The sequence below is a fragment of the Ambystoma mexicanum genome, chromosome 12 (genome assembly GCF_040938575.1).
Source record: "Ambystoma mexicanum isolate Mex_15411 chromosome 12, UKY_AmexF1_1, whole genome shotgun sequence".
In the NCBI taxonomy this organism is placed as follows: Eukaryota; Metazoa; Chordata; class Amphibia; order Caudata; family Ambystomatidae; genus Ambystoma; species Ambystoma mexicanum.
The window spans coordinates 362,043,605-362,065,375 of record NC_090936.1 but is presented as its reverse complement, the minus strand read 5'-3'; the positions used below and the strand labels follow the sequence as shown (position 1 = coordinate 362,065,375).

The window sequence follows — 21,771 nt, the reverse complement described above, 5'->3', positions numbered from 1 at the left end:
CCCCGGCATGGAATACGAACCCGAAAAAATCCGGTCCTTGAGGAACTCACATTTCTTTCGGTGCAGGGTCAGCCGCAAACTTTTAAGTCTCTCCAAGGCACGTTCCAGTCTCTTCAGGTGTTCAGACTGTGCAAAGACCAGGATGTCGTTCGACATGTTTATGACTCCTTTCAGTCCCGCCAGGGCTCCCCGGATGACGTTCTGGAAGACTTCTGTTGATGACGAGACACCAAAACGGAGTCTTTTAAACTGATATAGCCCTTCATGGGTCGTAAAGGTGGCAATGTACCACGACTCTGGGTGGAGTTCCAGCTGGTGGTACCCCGACCTCAGATCCAGCTTGGAGAAGACTTTTGCCCCTTCCAACTCGCCCACTATATCGTCCAGCGTGGGCGTCAGGTGACGCTCCCTCTTAATGGCGGCATTTGGCAGTCTCATGTGCACGCAGATGCGGTCGTCCCCTGGTTGCTTGGGCTTTGGTGCCACCACTATGGGTGAGACCCACAGGGTTGGGCCCTCCACCCTCTCGATAATATCCAAATCGATGAGCGATTGAAGCTCTTTCTCCACCTGGGCCCTCAGGTGGAACGGGATCCTTCGATGCTTGAGGGCCGTCGGCCTTACTGACCCGTCAATGTGGAGTCTGATGGGGTAGCCCTTCAGCTTCCCCTTCCCTGATAATGTACCGCGACTCCGGGTGGAGTTCCAGCTGGTGGTACCCCGACTTCAGATCCAGCTTGGAGAAGACTTTTGCCCCTTGCAACTCGCCCACTATATCGTCCAGCGTGGGCGTCAGGTGACGCTCCCTCTTAATGGTGGCATTTGGCAGTCTCATGTCCACGCAGATGCGGACTTCCCCTGGTTGCTTGGGCTTTGGTTCCACTACTATGGGTGAGATCCACAGGGTTGGGCCCTCAACCCTCTCGATAATATCCAAATCGATGAGTGACTGAAGCTCTTTCTCCACCTGGGCCCTCAGGTGGAACGGTATCCTTCGATGCTTGAGGGCCGTCGGCTTTACTGACCCGTCAATGTGGAGTCTGATGGGGTCGCCCTTCAGCTTCCCTACCCCTTGAAAGATGCTTTCGAACCGTTGCAGCAGGCAATCAATATCTGTGTGGTACACACCCAGAGTGATGTGCACGATGTCTAGGGCTTTGGACGCGGCACAACTCAATAGGGAGTGCGGGCTCACACTAGTCACAAAGTACCTCGCCTTGATCTTGTTCAGCCCGTGTGACACTGGGGCTACAAAGACTCCCTGAATCGGCAGCGGCGTGTCCCCTCCGAAGAAGTATATCCGGGCTTTGGACTCTTCCAACTTGGGAGGACCCGGGAGGGCCTCATAGTGTTCAGCAGCCAGCACACAGACCAATGCCCCCATGTCTATCAAGACTGGGGTGGGCACATCGCCAATGTTCACCGTGCACGTCGGCTGCCTGCTCTGCCTTGACCCGGTAGCTATGCTTGAGATGAAAAAGATGTCCTCCTCTTCTTCTTCCTCCTCCTCGGTGATGTCCAGATCTTGCACGCCCTGCTCAATTGACGACACACCCCTCACTCGCCAGGCATTGCCCCCGACTGACCTCGCTGGCCCCCTCGACGTAGCGACTGGGGTTGAGGCCCTGCACACTCTCGCATAGTGACCCGGTGTGCCACACCGTCCGCAGACTCTCGTCTTTGCAGGGCAGTCGCCCGTGCGTCGCAAGTCATATCCACAGTACCGACACGACTGGGTATTTCCGGGTGCAGAGGGACTGTCTACTCTTCTGGGGGCCCAGCGTGCCCTACCTTGGGCGGAGCGCCCGATGGCGAAGGCGTCTTCACCCTTCCCTGGGTGCATTGCTGCATCCATTTTCGCACCTCTGAACTCTGCTAGTTCATACGCTCTCCCAGTGGCAAGAATTTGTGGCAGCGTCACGCCTGGCTCCCTAAGCACCTGCCTCCTCAGCTTTCTGGAGCTGCACCCCTGAATCAGCTGGTTCCTCACCATCTCCTCCTCATTCACCCACCTGCTTGCGAGGTGTCTCAGCCGTGCACAGAACTGGTTCAAAGACTCCTCCCCTTGCTGCTTCTCTGCACACATTACAAAGTGTCGAAGTCGACATTCGCCATGGGGAGGAAGTGGTCTTGGAGGGCCTGTTTCACCGCATCATAGGTGACCACCTGAAGATTGAGCGAGTCATAAATCCTGTGGACCTCCGTGCCGGCTGAATATACCATTGTGGCCACCTTCGCATCATCATCCGTCTCTCCTGAGGCCCTGCAGAACATTTCTAGCTTTTTCGCCCACAATAGCCACTTCGGCCCCAGCTTGGATGGTGGGCCTGTGGTGTCGAATTCAGGCATAGGTGCCAAGGTACTGTGCAACCTGCGTGGAATTGGCGCTGGGCCTCCCTCTTCTCCCTCCTTCTCACCCATGGTGGCGACTGGGTTGAGGGTATTGCAGATGGGTCAGCCCTGGGTTGCCTGCACTGACTTTCCGGAGTCTAGGATGTTGTCCAGGCACCAAAGGCTTTGGATGGAGGCGTGGTGGGCCTGCAGCAGGTGTAGGAGGCGCCTTCAGCCTTTATCTTCTTTTTTTTTATGAGCCATGGCCCTTTATCACAAAAGGGCTATGGAGTGTCCAAAAATTGTCTGAGGATGATCCGGATCACAGCCGGCGCACAAGCACCCATGTGGGCCGGAACCGCTGTGATCCGCGTGTGTCCCAAGATGGCCGCCGGCCACGTGCATAGGTTCGCGACCGCATGAGGAGGGAAATCACTTTCTCTGACTCGGCAGCAGCCGGAGCAATGTCGCGTTCCCCACCGTCGCAGTTCCTCGTCGCCAATGTTAGAGGTGGCGTGTGACCCCCAGGCCCCCCGCATGCACACACACACTCGCACGCATGCATACAGGAACACACACGGGAGGCGTGTTGCAGGTAGGGTGTCCCGGCCGCAACTGCCGTCCGGGACCTCCTTTATTAACAATGCGCCTGCGCGGCCCAGAACAAGGCTCGCGCATGCGCACAATGCGTATGTACTACGCAACATGTACTACATCTGCATGCTCTACATCTGGGTTCCCTGTTGTGCTCTTTTCTTTGCTGATGGTTCTATACTGCATATGATTTGGAGGTCCGTTGCTCTTGTTCTTTGTTGTGCCCCCCCACCTTTCATGTCCCCCCTGTGCCTTCCTCCTTCTGCTCTCCCACCCCCGCGTGACCTCCCATCGCCCCTCTCCTGCCTGGGCTACACCCTCCCTACTCTGCCCTCTTTCCTCACTACACCCCTATGGGGCTCTCTGTCTCACCTACCTTTTCTAAATGCTTTGCTATAGACTATCCTATCCCTCTTACTAAGTCTGGCAGTAAGAAGCTCAACATGGACATCCTGGTCTCCAACCCAGACCTCCCTATCACTGATACTTATATCAGTGTTTCCTCCAGACAGACCCTCACTGACATATTCTTTGTCATTCCCTCTCCAGGCCTATGGACCCCCCATATGGTCTCTATTCTTTCTCCTTTTTCCTCTTCTCCTATTAATGGTGGCAGCGGTGGGAGGCCGTCCTGGCCCCCTTCCACTCCTCTAAGACCATCATTATTGTCTACTTAAATGGCACTGTCTTGGTCCAGGGCCCTGAGGCCAATCTCTTCCTCTTTGATAGATGCTTCCCGTGCCTTATCAACTTCCTTTCCTCTCCTGCTATCCCCTCTTACCCCTTCTGGCTCCTATGCCACCTCCTTCCTCTGCCACCTCTTCGGCACCCTGTGCTGCTTCGCTGGCCACCCTGTTGCCTCCCTCCTCCGCCAACCCTCTGGCACTCTCTTCTCCCTCTCTGACTAACTTACCTTCTCGACCTTCCTCCTTTGCCCATCCTCGGGAACCTCCAACACATCCGCAAGATGTACCTCTGGCCTGTACCCCTCCCCGTAAGTCCTTCAAATGTGGCAACCTGCTGTACATCGCTACTCTCAACTCTCCTTCAGCTGTCAAATACTTCTCTGATATCTGTCGTCTCCTGGTAGAGTTTGACTTGGATGTACTCGGCCTGACCAAGACTTGGTTCACGGCCTGCTCCGTCATGAGTTTCAACACTCTCCTTCCCGCTGGCTACAAGATCCCCTCAGAACCCAGAAAGAACAGTCCCAGTGAGTGTGTAGCCTTGACTTTCCCGGAGTGAATCCCTGCTTCTATCATTCCAGTGCAGCACCCTTCCTCCTTTGAATGCCTGGTCAGCAGGCTCTCTATCTCTCCTGGCCTCTCTCACACTGTGGCCGCTAGCTACAGGCTGCCCTCTTCCTCTCTGAGTAGGCTGACCTCTCCCCCTCGCTCCTTGCCTCTATCTCAAAACTTCTCCTCAGAGACTTGAATCTCTCTCCCTCCCTCTCTCCCTCCCTCTCTCCCTCCCGCTCTCCCTCCCTCCCTCCCTCCCTCCGTCCCCAGGACACACCCTGGATGTTCTGATCTCCTCAGACATCCCCCTTCTCTAACCCTCTCACCACTCCTCTCTCTTGGGGTGATCACTTTCTCCTTTTCACCCCACCCCGTCTCGCTCCCCTGCAGGTAAAGCTGACTCAAGCACTGCCACATACCTTATCAGTCATCGGACCCACCAAACGTGTGTCAGTTGAGGCTTTCGCCGCTACTTTCTCTCCTCCTCCTGCACCTTTGGCTGACTCACACCCTTACACAGTCCTCTCTAACCTTCATCTCTCAATGTCTAACACTCTGGATGTCCTTGCCCCTGTCATAGGGATCTGGTTGAAGCCCAAATCCAAGTGCAACTCTTGTACGATTCCGACCTCGCCACCCTTAAACGCGTAGGCTGGCGGAGAGGAAGTGGATGACATTCGGTGCAAACCCTGACAAACTGGCCTGCTGCCTGCTCCAAAGGCAGTACAAACTCTGTGTTCTTCTCTAAGAAGAGAGCCTACATCCAAGCCCGCATCTCTGTGGCATCTAACAACTCAGCCAAACTTTTCAAAATATGCAAGGAGCTGGCCAATCCTTCTGCAGTCTCTACTTCTCCTGTTCCCTCCCAGGCCCTCTGCATTGCCTTGGCCTCTCATTTCACAAATAAACCTCAGGACATCCTGTTCACCCTCTCTTCCTCTACCTCCTCATCTACCACTCCTGGCCCATCTGAGGACGTCTTTCCTCCTCTTTTCTCCTCCTTTCCCCTGTTCACCCCTAATGATATTTCTAGACAAGTCCGATCGATGAAAGTCTCATCGAAGCAGGTTCTCCCCTGCTCATCCAGAACCATCAAGGACCACATTGATACCCCTGCTCCTGCCTTGGCTGATTTCTGCAATCACTCCTTTGCCACTGGAACTTTCCCTTCCCCCTTAGGTACTCTCTTGAGCACCCCCTTCTAAAGAAGCCCTCTGCCGATCCTTCCTCTCCGGCTAATTATCGCCCAATCTCCATCACTCCTTTCATGGGCAAACTCTTGGAAAAGCTGGTCATCTCCCAGTTTAATCTACATACTGAATCTGTTGGTTGCCTCCATGACCACCAGTCTGGCTTCAGAGCTGCCAGAAGCATTGAAACTGGTCTCTGAACACCCGCTCTCCTGAACACTGCTCTCTTGAACACCTCCTGAACACAGACGACCCCCATGGAGCCGTAGCTCCTCGAACGAACCCTGCAGAAGCAGTGTGTTCTCCAACTGCTGGCCACTTGCAGTCATCAAGGTAAGCCATAGGGCTTATTGTAAATCTACAGGCCACCGAATTGCACCCCCTGAAAAACAGCATTGGATCGCAGTGCCTGATCGCTTATGCTCATTTCCTGATTATGTGAGCTTTTTGCCGCCTATGAATTTCAAATATCCCGATGGCAGCACTGTTTCTTCTTCTCCACCATTGCATGCCATGCGGGTCAAACAGCTGCAAAGATGGCCGCTGTGTTAGCCCGTTCATCACCTTAATAAGAATGCCTCCCTGCATCCTGGGGCTGCAAGCCAATTGGTGTTTCCGCCTTTAACAGCCTACCAGGTGGCGCCGGCAGGCGTAAACCGGCCCGCCAACAAAGGCTTATCTCCTGCCCTGAGCCTGTCCAGAGAGTGCCCAGAGGCCAAGGCTGAATCTTTTTGGCCTTGCGTTATGCGTCTATGAAGGAGCCAACCAAAGACTTTCAAGTGGACACCGTCAACTATTGGAACTTGGCTCACTGCCTCCCTTTCGACACACCATGACTGTCGGGTAAGCATAGCCCCTCATCAGAACTTTCCTCCAATTTCTAACTGCTCTATGTCAACGCGTGTTGTGATTCCACCTCCTGGAGGTATTATACAGACCGCAAAATGCCGCAAAAACGGCTGTGTTGTGCAAAAACAGCATCTTTAAAAAAAAAAAAACTTCTTTTTTACATTTTCTTTTAAAGTAATCTGCAAAAATTACTGTTTTAAAAATAAATAATCCTCAGGGTGCCAGGTTCTCAACTTTTTTTTTACACATGAAATGAAATCACTTGCGGCCCAAAAAAGTGCAGCCCAATCCACAAGGGAAACATGAATGGGCACATTTTATATGAGCGCCCATTCAGATGGCCTTTTTCACCTCCTTGATCAAATAAGGTGGCGTTTCTGTCAATTTAAAAGCACATCCCTCATTTCCAAGCAAGATGCACTTTTAAATGTGCAGAAATTGTAGGCAACCATACGCGCATGTGATATGGGGCTGCCACTGCATGACAGGGTCTTTCCTGACCCTGTCATGCATTTCTTTTACGGTATGAACTGCTGCTGAGTTGCTTGCATTTCTGTTTGGGTCGCATTTTACAGCACCAGGCACTTGGAGTGCCTGTACCTGTGAAAGGCGCTGGGAGCTTGCAAAACACTGTCGGGAGAGCGATTCTATTCAAGGTACTGCCCATTTTGATGACAAAAATCTATCGAATGTTACAATTTGACCAATTTCGTCGAGTACTATTCAATCGATTTTTATAAATACTGAACATGTGTTGCGGGGGTGTCACCCGCTCCCCTTGTTCAGTATTTCTGGTCTAGGGTGGTTGCAGAAGTGTTTTCCCCTTTTTCCTCAAAATTGGAGGCGGGGACAGAAAAAAAAGGAAATAACGAAAAGGGGACCCTGCGGAGTTGGATCCGACCCGCTTTAGAGGGACGGATCTGGCACCGCAGGGTTGCAGGGGAAGCGGCAGCGTCCAAGCAGTTAAGTAGGTGAGGGGGTGGGGCGTTGGTGAAAGGTACATTTTGGGTTTTTTGGCTTAAGTGCAAATCAATTTGCAGCAAAATTTACTACGGTCAATTCCGCCGCAAATAATTACACTCCGGTCAAACAACCCAGAACACCATTCAAGACAGCTTGGCAGCGCACAATTTGCGCTACAGCTCAAGCCTGTGGAAATGCACTTGTCACCTTTGAGAATAAGGTGACCTGCTCATTTCCAAAAATGGGTTGTCTAAAAATAGCATATCCCCCGTTTTTTTTTTTTTTTTAAATGCCCCATTATTTGAGGAACTGGGTCAAAATCTACATTTTAAAAAAATAAAAAAAAATGGTTACACTATGAGAGAGAGGGAGAGTGATGGGTGAGATGTGAAGTGATAGGCACGAAAGCAGAGGGAGAGCAGTGGGTCAGAGGAGGAAGCGCTGCACAAGAGAGCAGAGGAAGCAGTGATGTGGTGGGCCAGAAATCTGAGAGCGAGCAGAGGTACAGAAAGTAGAGGGAGCTTGTGGTCAGTGAGCCAGAAAGCAGAAAGGAAGCGGTTGGCCAGAAAGAGGCAGGGAGCTGCAGATTGGGAAAAAGGATGAGGGAAGAGTGCGATAGAATGGGAGAAACGATGCAAGATGCAGAAGCAGCACAAAAGAATGAAGGACTGTGTATTGCAGGAGGAATTGTAGAGTGTAAGGTGTGAGTTGGGAGTATGATTTGGAGTCTGGCAGGGGCTGGGCAGTGCAAATTGTGACTTTGGCATAGCACGTGAGTATTTGTATGACAGAGTGAGAGGTTAAGGAATGTAAGTTGTGATGGAGAGTTGGTGAGATGTGTGTTGGTGAGAGAGGTGTGTGGGTGTTTGGGGGATTGGAGAACATAGAAGGGGAATATTTTCAGCATTACAATTGATAATGATAAATTTAGTTAATACTATTAAATAGGCATGAACATTAAACCAGAAATGTAGCCAAATCAAACACTGTTCTGCCAGCCAAGCCAGAGACATCTGGGACTCTTCCTATTAAATTAATACAAACGATACACAATAATGATACCCTGGCTCTCTTACAGCCTTGCACTCTTCCTATTTCCTGCAATGTGGCAATCTTACACCCTCCAGTTAATACAAAATGTCCTGCAAAAATGCTGCAATAAATAAAGGTTTGTGCCGCAAAATTTGCCATTTCATGTTGCAAAATTTGCCACTTCATGCCGCAAAATCTTGGAAGGTCTGATTATAAGATGCACTCTCCCATTTACAACCGTGCCCCGCCCTATTGTTGCTAGCAGTACTACTATCTAATACTCACTACCTATACAGTTTTTGCTCCTTGCTGTACCCACATTATGTGCATCCCCGCCCTTACTGCATACCTACCTGGCCTGCATTCCCTTGAGGTACCAGGTTGCAGTGCACGGGCTAGCTCCTAAGCCTGTGGGCCACATCTATGCTACCACACATTGTTCCACCACTATGGAAACAGCTACATTGCTCCTACACATATCTTGCTGTGATGACGTAAGCTTATGATTGTGTCCACTGCCGCAAACTTGCTCCGCGCCTTTAATCCTGTATTTGGGTGCAACCCTTGTCGATTGTCACCTACTGCACATACAATTACTTGTATATATTATTATTTGCAGCTCGTTTTGTCACGGCCTCAGAACTGTGTTATGTCCAGCTGCATCCTTTGCCTGTAGCTACTCATCTTTTACGCACATTGTCTACTTTTGAATTCTCATTTATATGATTTTACAAATCTTCCCACCCATCCTGAATATTGAACTTGCTTACGTTTAAATGTATACGTGCCATCGTGAAATCTCAACTGTCACTGTAATCGTATCATGCTCAGTGTGATTGTTTGATCTGCATCATCCACTCCTGCATTTTTAAACATAATTTCAGGTATACTGTTACCCGCCATTTATAAAGCTGTCTGCTATTTCTGCCCAGCTGTGCTATTCAGCATTCCTCCGATTTGAGAACTGTTTTTGTGTCATGCCTAATTGTATTTTGAAGTTAAGCTACTCCTCTCATGATACCTAGCCTAACGTCAACCATCGATTGCCTTATATTGTGCACAGCATTCTGCCAGATATCGTGCCATGCACTCTGTATCACACCTAGTGTGAATTCTGACCGGCATACTCTAACGGCCTATCCTGTATATCTTCGCTGATTTGTGCCTCATATTAGCCTGTAAAGGCCGTCGCGCATTACGACACAACCTTGTCAGAATATCTTGCTCCAGCCCAATCACACGAGTAGTATATGTGCACTATGAACACCTCTACCCACTGGTCACTATACCTACTGTGTGCCCTCCTGGTAGTAGATCAACTGGTCACAGCTGCAGCTTCCATATACCTACATCACCCAACCATGGCGAACTTAACTGCGTCAGCAGTGGGTTTCAAACGCCCTCCACTCCTGCCCCTGTGGAAGTCTAACCTTGCAACAAGTAAAACCCCCAAATCTTTTTTATGTACCTGCCTTCAACTCAGATACCAAACGCCCTAAACCGGTACATAATAGCTGCCTGCCACAAAACCACCTCGACCACAACCTAACTACCTTGCTATACTATAGAAAGAAACCTTAGACTACGCGCAAGATTAACCAGACTCTATGAGCCGCAATCTCGAACAACGTATAAACCATGTCCCCCTCTAGTGAAGACCAATAACCGCACCAGTAAAAAACGACTCCAGTTGAAACCTACTCATATCATACCCTTTGAAATAGCTAGGCAGGATAAACTAACTACCATTCCTCCCAACAATATTAACATTGCCAACATTAAGGGTGCATGCATCAACGCCAGGTCCTTGGTGGCACATGTGACCAAGATAGCCGACCTGAATTACGACTTCCTAGCAATTACTGAGTCATGGTTACATGCAGCTGCAGGCCCTGCCCTCCTACTCGCAGTACCTGACAATTATACCGTCCTCAGAGCTGACACAGTTGACGCAAGGGGGGGAGGCATAGCAATCATTGCAAAGTCCAATCTAGCAATGAGACTAGCTCCATCACCTGCGATCAAATCCTGTGAACTACTCACCATTAAACTGCCCATCTCCGACTCCCGTACTCTTACAGTACACAATATTTACAGACCTCCAGGTCCCATTGGTGCATTCGAAGAGGACATATCGATAATACTTTCAGACAACACCAAAGCCTCCTCTCATGTATTACTGTTCGGAGATCTAAACCTGGGTTTCAACAACCCTAAGGATCAGCACGCACTAGCGATACCCATCTTGCTCTCTGAACATAGCTTTATCCAAAGAGTGACCCAGCCCACCCATGACAAAGGTAGAACCCTGCACTGGGTAGCTGACTTAAACTGCAACGCCTATAGAACATCGATCACCACTCAACTCTGGACTGATCACTTCCTCCTGTCATTTACCGTGGCAGCTAATACCCCAACCACGAAGACCAATCCCATAGCCCCTCCTATCTATCCTCACCAGGAATAAAAAGAACATTACGACAGATATGATTTTACCCCTCTTTATCCCCATCCTCAATGCTCTACCAGCTTCAGCCGACCCGGACACGCTAGTAGAGGAATATAATGCTACTATGTCTAAAGCCTTAGACCTCATAGCCCCACTAAAGATGCGGAAAAGCAAACCCAGAGCTCACTTGTATTCCTGGTTTAATCCCCAACTCAAAGCATTGAGAACAGAAAAAAGAAAACCTGAACTCCTCTGGAGACACTCACCCACTGAGGAAAACAAAATCAGTTTAGTCAATATCTCTGCCCAATACAAAAAAGAAATCATACGTACCAAACAAGAGACATATAACAACAGGATCCACCAAGCCAGCTCTAATACCAAGGAAAGTTTTGTGATCCTAAGGGAGTTGGAGGCCCCCATACCGCCCACAGACAACTGCTTAAAAGATAAACTCTGGTGTATCAACATCCAGAATGCCCTTTCTATTAAAATCAACCTCCTCCACAACAAGATTGCGGACAAAAAAGCAAACTTAACCAACCCAATCTCTCATGCCAGCACTATGAAGCAATCTACAAATCTGCCACAACGCTACAAATTCACACAGGTTTCCATCCTCTAGGTTGAAAAAATAACATCATCCCTCAAACCCTCAAACTGTCAGGGAGATAGCTGCCCAGCCCAGCTTATCAAAGATGCTGCAAGAGACCTTGCACCTTTCATCACAAAATTAATCAATGCCTCCTTCTCATCCAGTTCTGTCCATAATAATCTAAAAGAATCATTGGTCCTACCCCTCCTGAAACAACAATCTTTAGACCCATCCATACCGACCAAATACAGGCCTATTACCACAGTGCCTTTCCTGCTTAAGATCTTAGACAGAGTAGCTTGCCTTCAAATTCAGAAGTACCTAGAGACCCATCACCTCTTGCGAGTACACCAATTTGGTTTCAGGCCTCAACATGGTACTGAAACGGCGCTGATTGATCTCAAAACCCAGATCGACGAGCTGAGAGACAAAGGGAAAATAGCTCTGCTGCTCCTCCTTGATCTTTCAGCTGCCTTCAATCTGATAGACCATAAGTGCTTTGTAACCATCTTGACTCAGCCTCTAACTTTTCACAGGAATCCATTGTATGGATCCAGTCCTTTTTTAACAACAAGACCATGCGAGTCTTCTCGTCATCAGCGGCAGCCGATCCAATCCCAACTACATGTGGCGTACCTCAGGGCTCCTGTGTCTCGCCTACAATGTACAACATATTTACAAAGCCATTGTTCAATGATCTCGATCACCTGGGTGTCACCTACACTAATTATGCAGATGACACCCAGATCCTCATACCCCTCACCAGGGACTATAACGAGGACACTGCCCTTGTAAATAAAATGTATCTTATCATTCAAGCATGGATGGCTGCCCACGGCTTATGCTTGAATGACGATAAAACGGAGATCCTTCTGCTTGGCACCGCAGTCAACTTGAACAAACTTAACCACAAGTACTCGTCATTCAGTATAGATGGTAACCACATCAAAGTGGTAAAAGAGGTAAAAACTCTAGGTTTTTACCTCGACTCAACCCTCACACTTTGCAATCGGGTCAATGCTATGGCCTCTGCCACAGCATATACCTGCAAGCTGATTAGAGCATGTGAACCATTTTTATCCAAGATCAGCTGCACATTCCTTGCCAGAGCCCTCATCCTCTCCAAGCTGGATTATTGTAATGCCTAGTACTTGGGCGCAAGCAAGCATATCATCAACTAGAGCCATATCCTCCAAAACAATGCCCTTAGAACAGCACATGGTATTCCGAGGAAAGAGCATATATCCGAGCTGAGGAGACAGAACAAATGGCTATCTATGAAAGACAAAATCTTGCTCAAAACTGTCTCACTTACCGATAAATGCCTCAATAAAGCTGCCCCACTCTAACTCTCCGAGAGAATCATCAGAAAAGTCTCAGAACACCCTATTAGGACAGCTCACTCCTCCTGCCTGGTAGTTCCCAGATTCAGACTAAAAAAGCCAGGGGAAGCAGCTTCCCTGTCTTGGCAGCACAGCAGTGGAACGCCCTCCCTCCATCAATGGTTTATAGTGATTGCCTCGACAGCCAAACCATCGACAACCATACCCTTGACAAAAAAGCATTGGCAAAAAAAACATTGAATGCTTTTAAATACATTCGATGTTTTTTTTTTGATGCATTTTTTTCAAGGGTATGGTTGTCGATGGTTTGGCTGTCGAGGCAATGACTGGATACCTCATCATTAAGAGCGGACCAAACCTTCAAAAATGTTGGTACAACACCATTAATTGGCTCATGGCCAACGATCAATGACCCATCTTGTTGCTTGACCTTCCTATACCATGCAGTACTTTATGTTGTACATAATTGCACATGTATATAATTTCTGTTTTTAGCCTGCACATTATGAATACATTTGTTTGTATATAAATCAGATTACCTGTGTAATGTCATGAGTACCTTGATGCAACTTGTAACTTATGCCTAAAGTATGCTTGCAACTGCGGCGCCCAGATACCTTTGGGTGTGGTGTGCCTTACAAATAAATAAACAAACAAACAAACTTGCTCTCCAATCTGGACTCTAATTTCCCTTCTGTCCTCATTCTCCTTGATCTATCCTCTGCTTTTGACACGGTCAGCCATGCCATCCTGCTCAATTACCTCCGCAACTACCTTGGTATTGCTGATCAGAGCCTGGCCTGGTTGACCACCGTTCTCACTGACCAACCCTCTCAGGCCCAACTGGAGTCTTTCCTCTCTTCCATCTCCTCTCTCTACCTGCTGTTCCCTAGGGGTCTAACCTCTCTCCCTGGATCTTCAACCACTACCTTGCACCTCTTGCCCACCGCATCGCTACTTTCAGCTCCAGTTTTCAATATTATGCAGATTACACTCTTCTCTCTTTCAGGGTCCACTCAGCCACTTTGAAACACTTGTGTACGAGCGCGATATAAATAAAATATCATATCACATAACCTCTGCTTCTTCTCTCATACCAGACTGTCTGGCAGCAAATCAGGAATGGTGTGCTGCCAATGATCTCTGCCATAATGCCAGTAAGAATGAGATCCTCCTCATTGGAACACCCACTGCCTCCTTTCCTCTCTCTCTCTCTGGCCGCCCAATGTGGGCCCTCTTCCTGCTACTTCCTGTGAGGCTAAGAACCTTGGTGTCATCTTCGACTCCACCCTCCCCTTCTCTCCTCACATCTCCGACGTCCCTAAGAAGTCAACTATCCACTGCACCTTCTCAGAGGTATTCTTCCTTTTCTCACTTTCCCCCAGAAGCTCACTGTCTCCAGAGCTCTGGTCCTCCATAGGCTGGACTATTGCAACAGCCTCTTTCTAAATCTTCCTGCCTCTATTCTTCAACATTTACAACTTATCCAGAACAGGACTGCAAGACTTGTCCTTGGCCTCAAGCCAAGGGCTCATATCTATCCAGCTCTGACATCTCTTCACTGGCTCCCCGTCGCTGCAAGGATCAAGTTCAAGACCCTCTGTTTCGTCCAGAAGGCTTTCTGGGGACTGGGACAGCTCTACATCCAACTTTCTCTTCCAAAACATCTTCATTCTCGAGCTCTCCGCTCATCCACCTACAACTCTCTGAGGGCCAGATGCTTCTCCAAGCAGAGAGTTGGGGGCAGATCTATCTCCTCTGCTTGGGCCTCCCTCTGGAACAGCCTCCCGGCCTCTCTCAAACTTGAGCAGAACCACCTCCAGTTCTGGAAGCAACTGAAGAACTTTCTTTTCGGTTCCGCTTGATCTCTTCCTCTCCCCTGCTGATGCAACTGACTGCTCCATGCACTGGTCACCTGGTCACCCGCTGGACTCAGGCTCCTGCATGTCCAGTCGCCCTTGCACTGCCTCCGGGCTCCCCAACACTTAAGGGTCTGTATGTGCAACCCTACAGTCCCGTCTCTCTGCACTTATGAGCCACCCGCTGGCTGCACTTATGAGTTAACTGCACTTCCTCTCCCCCTTGGCACTTCTCCCCTTCCCTCTTCCCCGCACTTGCACGACCTGAATGACACATGGCCTAGTTAGATTGTTATTTTGTCCTCCCTTTGTTGTCTTGTCGCGCCTAGAAGCACTTGTGTACTGGGCGCGTTATAAATGCCACATCATACCGTTTAATATTATACCATTTTAAGCCATCATTCAAAAATATTTCTCGGGGAGGGAGAGAACCCCCTCAAAACCTTGAACTATCTTTGATTGGTTTGGGCTCCCTCACTACACTCGCAAGCTCTGGAATATTTGTGGGAAGTGTTTACACCCCTCCAATTAAAAAATGCATCATTTGCCAATGGGTGAGTGGCTGGTAGGTGAATAAGTATGTGTGCGTGCAAGGCTGGGACCCAGGCAAGGGGCTTTGGAGCATGGACGTTTTCTTACATGTTTTACTGATATTTTTGGGCAAAGCCAACTTGCCGAACGTTATTACATGGAGGTAGGTTTTGGGTGGGGTTTATAGCACAATGGGACAGGCAAACTGGACATTTTCTTTCTTTGGCATGGCATTTTTTACTTACAGAAGGGGCAAGACCAATATGATGTATGTTCTTAAGGTGGCATTGCATGTTTTACTGGCGTTAAAAGCAAAGTCAACATGATGAATCTTCTTACATGTTGGGTGGAAGTATATGTGCAGCCAAACAAGGAACTGGTTTGTTACTGTAGCACTGCATGTATTACTGGAATTGAGGGCAAAGTCAACATGAGTATTCTTACATGGTGGTGAAAGGGTTTGGCAAGCATTTGTTTAGCAGCAATAACATGTTTTCTACTTGGGGCAGGAGAAATGTAACTGGCATTAGAGGCAACGCCAAAAAGAGAATTTTCATACATGGGGTTGAGCCAGCATGAACCTGCTTTTTTAATGGTATCATTACTGTACATAATATCACTGGCCACGCACAGAGTTTGCTGGTACATTTGGGTGACAGGACCCAGGAGCCAGGCACAATCCCCTTGTTTACACGCTAGTTAAAAGATTTAAGGTTTCATTAAATAATTTGAACTTTTCTTTTCATTTTTTCATTAATTTAAAAAATAAAAAAGGTATATTAAATAATTAAAACTCTGGTAAGATAGCTCAGTGGGTTTAGCGCTCGCTGCTGCGATCTGACCATGCTCTGCAGGTCGCAGGTTCGAATCCCAGCAAGGCCAACTCAGCCTTTCATCCTTCCGAGGTCGATAAATGAGTACCAATTTCGGTTGGGTGATATTGTAGGTAAATATGTTCTCTGTAAAGAGCTTTGGATTAAGGCGTTATATAAATAACATATCATCATCATCATTAAAACACATATTTCCACCTTTCACCTAGTGCAGTGCGTGGTGTGCCCACGCAGCAACATGATCGTTATGCACATTGCGCATACGTGGTGGTCTAGTCCAGCCCGGAGTGTGGCACTGCCTGTGTTTTGTTGCCCGTGCTTGGAGGTGGGCCCTCAGCATGGCTCACAGTGAGGACCCCACATTTTGAGTTATGCCACTGTGCATGTATATCTGGAAGTGTATTCATATATGGAAGTTTGGGTAAAATTGAGGGCAAGGTGGTGACTCAGGTGGTGGGAGAATATACTGGTATATTGGCAAATAAAAGGTGGCGATGGTTGAGGGAGCCTAAATGCTTGTTGACAGCTCAGAAGTGCTCCACAATAGGCGTGGAATGCTTTGTGTTAGAAAGTGATTGGAGTTCAGAAAGGGAAGAATGTATGAGTGGTGATAAAAAGATGACAATAAAATGACATTTGCTGGAAAGGTAATGGAACTAACCGAACTGAGTATATTCTTTCAGCCCCATGCTTGGCTCTCGTTACACCTGGCAGATCTTTGAAGAAAATTCCGCATTAAAGAGCTAAATAGCCATGTAAAGTGTTCTACAGGCAGAAAAAAATGAAACATACTTTGAGAAAAAGGTATGCGTATCCCTCTTCAAAGAGAACACTAAGTAAACATTAGGTAATCAACTCAAAACGGTAGCAACACACATATCCACCCATACACAAAAGAGTAAAGATATTAGTCTGACCTTTCGTAAGGGTCAAACTTTACCATGATGCAAGTCATGTGGATGTGGCATCGGGGGCTGGAAGGAGAGGTTCTGCACTGTCTGCAAAATGTGCAAAGCTTCCTTGTGCTGATCATATAGGGGGAGGAAAGTTCCTGGAATCAGTATCTTTAGGTTTCCTCTTCTACCCTGTTGTACAAATATAATCATAGTATTAGCACTTAGAAGTTCAAGCGCAAAGGTACAACAACCCATAAGGCAGACTATCTATCTTAAGAGTTCTTCACTATATTGCAAATATTGGCCAAATATGTAATTGTATATGTATCCACATCTTACATGACGTCAACGACATAGTTGGCGACAGCATTGATTTTTTTTATTTTATTTTTTTTATCGACAACATTGATTTATTGACAGTATAGATTACAGGAGAACCACCAGAAACCCCTGAAAAATCAAATGGGAAGAAAGAAAAGCATATTTTTTATGAATTTGTATAGCTTTAAACCACCAAAGGGGTACCACAGTACTAGTCGCGAGACCGTATGTGCGTAGGAAGGATGTAATTGAAAGAGGGTTATGGAGCGAGCTCGCATGAAAAGGAAAAAGAGCCGTCTTCTCACGTGTAAATTCATAGATTGTAGTGCTATTTACAGAGGTGTGTACAATACCAGAGGTGTACTGAATAACAGTAATTCGGACAGGCGAAACGCCGAAATTCAGCAGAAAAAATGTAAAAGGGGTACATTAAAAAATGATTGGATTCTAGGCATTCGCCACTTTCATCGAACAACCATTTTACCAAATAAAATTTCCCCTCATTTTGACCATTTTTCTTACAGCAAAAAGGATAGATTGAGGGTTTGGGTTAGAGATATAGGTAGGGGGCATGGAATAGGTGAAGCAGTGTGTTGGGAGACTCCCCCTACGTGTTTGCAGTTAAAAAAAATAGCAAGAATTGTCAAAAATAACTAGTCTAAATGTTATGTGACCAAAAAAATTCAAGGAACTTCATAGGTATGATTCTAAATGTCTCTGGACAATAGAAAATTAATGTTTATTATTAAAGGGAAGGGTGAATTGCCAACTTTTTGTTTATTCGGCTATTGGGGAGTTTTAAAGTTGGCTGCTTGTCATCTAGCCATCACCTCATAGTGCAACATTATATAAACAGGTTAATAAATGGTAAAACGTGTAGCATGTTACTGAATGTAACGTGTCAGCATGATGATCCTGTGGGGGGTTGGGGGGGGGAGGACAGGGTCTCCTCGCAGAAGTGGGAAAGGGAGTTGGGGGCCCCGTCCCTGTTATCCCCTTACAGGCCATGCATGCTACCAATGATGCGACCCTCTGTCACGCAATTCCCCCAAAGCAATTTCTCGTCAGTGTTGTCTCTTTTCTGTTTCAGGACAACAACTCCTAAACACGCGCTTAGGAGCAACCAAGAAAACCCAGGCCAGAGCCAGGTCAATGGAATCAAGAAAAGACAAGGAATGGACTTAGAATGTCCTTGCCACACAGAAATGAGACACCCAAGACCTGTCCTGCCAACACAAAACAAATCGCGGGTGAATGGTGGGGCAACAGAAAAGTGAGAAGAGACTGCTGGGGAACAGGACAGACAACACAATCCTCCCCAAACCGAATATGACACCAACCTCTCCAGCACAGAGGGAATATGAAGCATCATGCAGAGGCAGTCTAACAACGCTTTTGAGGAGGAATCTTTGATTGTCTCGAGGCATTTGCAATCATTTTGGGTTTAACTGCCGGTTTGCTGTTGGAGACAGCCACAGCATTCTCAGAGGTACCTTTCACCTGCTTACTCTGCTGCACTTTCTTCTACAAGGTCTTCATGCATGTTTCACTTGCATGGAAATGCGTAACACTTCTTCTGAAGGAGCATCACCCTTTTTTGTTGTTGTTTTTGTTTTGTTTATTAACCAATTGTTTTTTTACAAAAGATCTGTGTCAAACTGTTTCAGTCTTATGAAGGCTACTCAGGACACCACTCTGGCTCAACGAAAAGAGCTTCTAGAGCTTCTGGAGCTTCTGGTACGACCTTAGATCCTAGGAGCCGAGAAGCCGAGGAGGCTGGTCGTCAGGCGCTGTGTTGGAGGAAACACCAGGTGCGCTAGGACTTTTGCTGCCATTCTCGACCATCTGGTGGAGTCACCTGCAATCAGCCGAAACCATATGTTTCCTTCATCTAAAACAGACGGCTGTGTAATGAGTGGCGCCAAGTATGCCTGTCTTTCCCGCGTTAGTGCTGGACACGATGTAAGGAGATGACGTACTGTCTCTACTTGATCCACCACTCTGCACAAGCGGCAGTTTGTTACTGACGAGAGCCCTCTGGATGCCAAGACTTCCCTGGTATGAAGTAAGTTTAAACAGGCGCGCATGTAGACCTTCCTCAGGGAATTTTTCGCAGTACCTCAAAGGAGCCTTTAGTTGATTGTGGCTTGGTGGGTGATGTTTTAAAGATTTGTACTGTAGAATTTTCTCATTTGTATTTATCCAATCTTGTTGGCAGAGTTTAATCTTAACTCGTCCAGGTTTGGAGATGAGCAGGTCTTCGTTACAATTGACTTCTTCCAACTTTGCTTGGATTTTCTTGACCCACTCGACTAGCGGTTTACATGATCCTTTGCTGATTTCAGCGGCCACAACAAGGTAGATCGGGAGGGCGTTTGGCATACGAATTTTCCTATTGAGCAGTATGGCACTTTGCATTACCACGGAGGCTAGGGATGGTAAACCAAGATCGCGTCGGATTGCTGGCATTGGGCTGATTTTGGTAAGCCTAGCACCGATTTCCACAGGAATCCTTCCAGCTTAGTCCAAAACTCTGCGGCCAGGGTTATGTTGGCCGCCATTCGTATGTTATCGTAGGGACTACTTTTGATTTGTAAAACTGTAGAGCCGGTGTCCATGAAAACTTTCCAAATTTTCTATCCACTGCACGAGTTTGAGCTGTCAAGTTTCTCATCTTTGACCACAAGGTGTTTTGAAGGGAACTTTTGTTAAGTTTGTTGTCTAACTGAACTCCCAGATATTTAAATTCTTTGACTTCTTCGATTTTTGTTTTGTCCAAAAACCAGGATGGACTGGCCTGACTCTTCTTGGGTATTTTAGAGAATGATAGAATTTTTGTCTTGGTTTTGTTGATTTGCAAATTATTGCTTTCCATGTATGTTGACAGATTTGTAAGTTGCCTCTGCAGGCCGATCGCCGTCTGATCCATCACGATCAGGTCGTCTGCGTACCACAGTGTCGACACTTTTGAGATTCCAACTTTTGGCGGGAAGGATCTTACCATTTTTTCAGATTCTTGAAAGTCATCAATAAAGGCAATAAACAAGGCTGGAGCCAGAGGACATCCCTGTTTTACACCGCGCTCCGTGTGAATCTGATCTGAGAGAGTCCCTTGCTGATTTAGACGTACTCGAAGCGAGGTTGATGAATGAAGAGCCATTATTGGGTCGAGAATTCGAGCCTGGACAGTTCCAAGAAGTTAACTTGGACCACAATTTTTGATGGTCCACTGTGTCAAAGGCCTGAGAAAGGCCCACCATTGCCATGTGGACCTTAGGCACTCCACTCTTCACCTTTGCTTTAATGATGTTCAGAATTAGCAGATTTATCGATGGACCGGCGCCCTTTTGGAAGCCAGTTTGAAAGGTATCGGCTGCCGGGGAGGAGGAGGCCCAGCCTTTAAAGTGGCGTAGCACCAGGGATGCAAAGATCTTTCCAATGATGTCAAGTAAAACTATAGGTCTGTAGTTTAACGGACTGTCTCTGTCACCCCTTTTTGAAAATTGGCACCAGGACTGCCTCTGTCCAAGTTTTCGGAATTTGTTTAGTTTTTTGGCAGTGGATGAATAGCTCGCCAATCGCTCGTGCCCAGGCTTGCGGGTATTTCTTAAGATCTAGGTTGGTCAACCCGTCGGGCCCCGGGGTCCTGGATGATTTTAAGTTCTTGATGACTTCCAAAATGTCTTCAATGTGCGGCAAGTGGATCCATGGGGCATTAGTCGGCTTAAATTGTGATGGAGTTGAGATGAGAGGCCGTTGATAAAGCTCAGTAAAATGCGAGATCCACTTTTGCTCTGGGACAGAGTTTGAGAGTGGAATTACCTTCTGTCCATCTATAGTCTTTAGCAGCAACCAAAAGTCTTGTGTATTTCTTGAAGCCCAGGTGTGCAGCATAGCTTCGGCATCGTTTTGGTACAACTTCTGCCTCTGTAATTTTAGCCAGGATTTATAGAGCTTGTATTTGATGTGGTACGTAGTCCAGGCTTCAGAGGATTCTGCTCTAGATGCCAGTTTTTTTAACTTGTTCACTTTTTGCCGTTTGCCCACCACCTCTCCGAATTGAACATATGTATGTGGGTTGGCTGATTGTTGCTTTTGCCTGTGAAGCTCACTTTGTGAGGGGCCAGCAGAGTCACATACTCTGGTCGAGCTTCTGCCATGCCTTTGTTTACTTGATCGAATTTCGTGATTAGGTTGTCCTTGAAAGAACGGACATTATCAGATGTTAGGCAGAGTCGATTTTGTTTTAAGTTTGACTCAATGTCCTGTGTGTAGAGAAGTCTTATCGGAGCAGCCCCCACCATGACATCTAGAGGAGGTTATGGTCCCTTTCAGTTGTTTTTACAACTACAAAATCAGTGAAGTGCGGAATCAGACCTTCCGTGATGAAGATGTAATCGAGGGTGGCGGCCGAGCCTAGCCTTTCCCATGTTGGAATTTGGGTTTTCTTCTCCTGGAGAGACGACACATTGTGGAACTTTCTCGCCTTCATTAAATTAGACCATGCACGCCCTCTTTCATCCATCTGCGAGGTAATCATAGGGCCTTTGCCGTCACCCGATCTTTCTCCGCATTTAGCATTCAGGTCACCACGTATTATAATGTTTGGGACTTCTCTGTCGACGGTTAGATCATCAATTGTAGTGGCCACCAGGATACAGAAATGTTTGATAGTTGTTTTGTCCGGGTTCCAATATAAGTTGATTATTGCCAATTCAGAGTTTGTCCAAGAGTCTCGTACTCGATC

General features: G+C 47.3%; 1 protein-coding gene across 2 annotated transcripts in view; it reads right to left on the bottom strand.

Moving 5' to 3' along the window:
* Positions 1 to 21,771, bottom strand: part of LMNTD1 (lamin tail domain containing 1) — a 2,112,860-nt gene that overhangs the window by 68,832 nt on the left and 2,022,257 nt on the right. The window contains exon 17 of one of the 2 annotated variants that reach the window (XM_069628478.1): positions 16,748 to 16,892. The exons of the other annotated variant lie outside the window; for it this stretch is intronic. Coding sequence (XP_069484579.1) covers positions 16,748 to 16,892 — 145 coding nt within the window. The remainder of the gene's footprint in view (positions 1 to 16,747; positions 16,893 to 21,771) is intronic. 2 annotated transcript variants of the gene reach the window in all.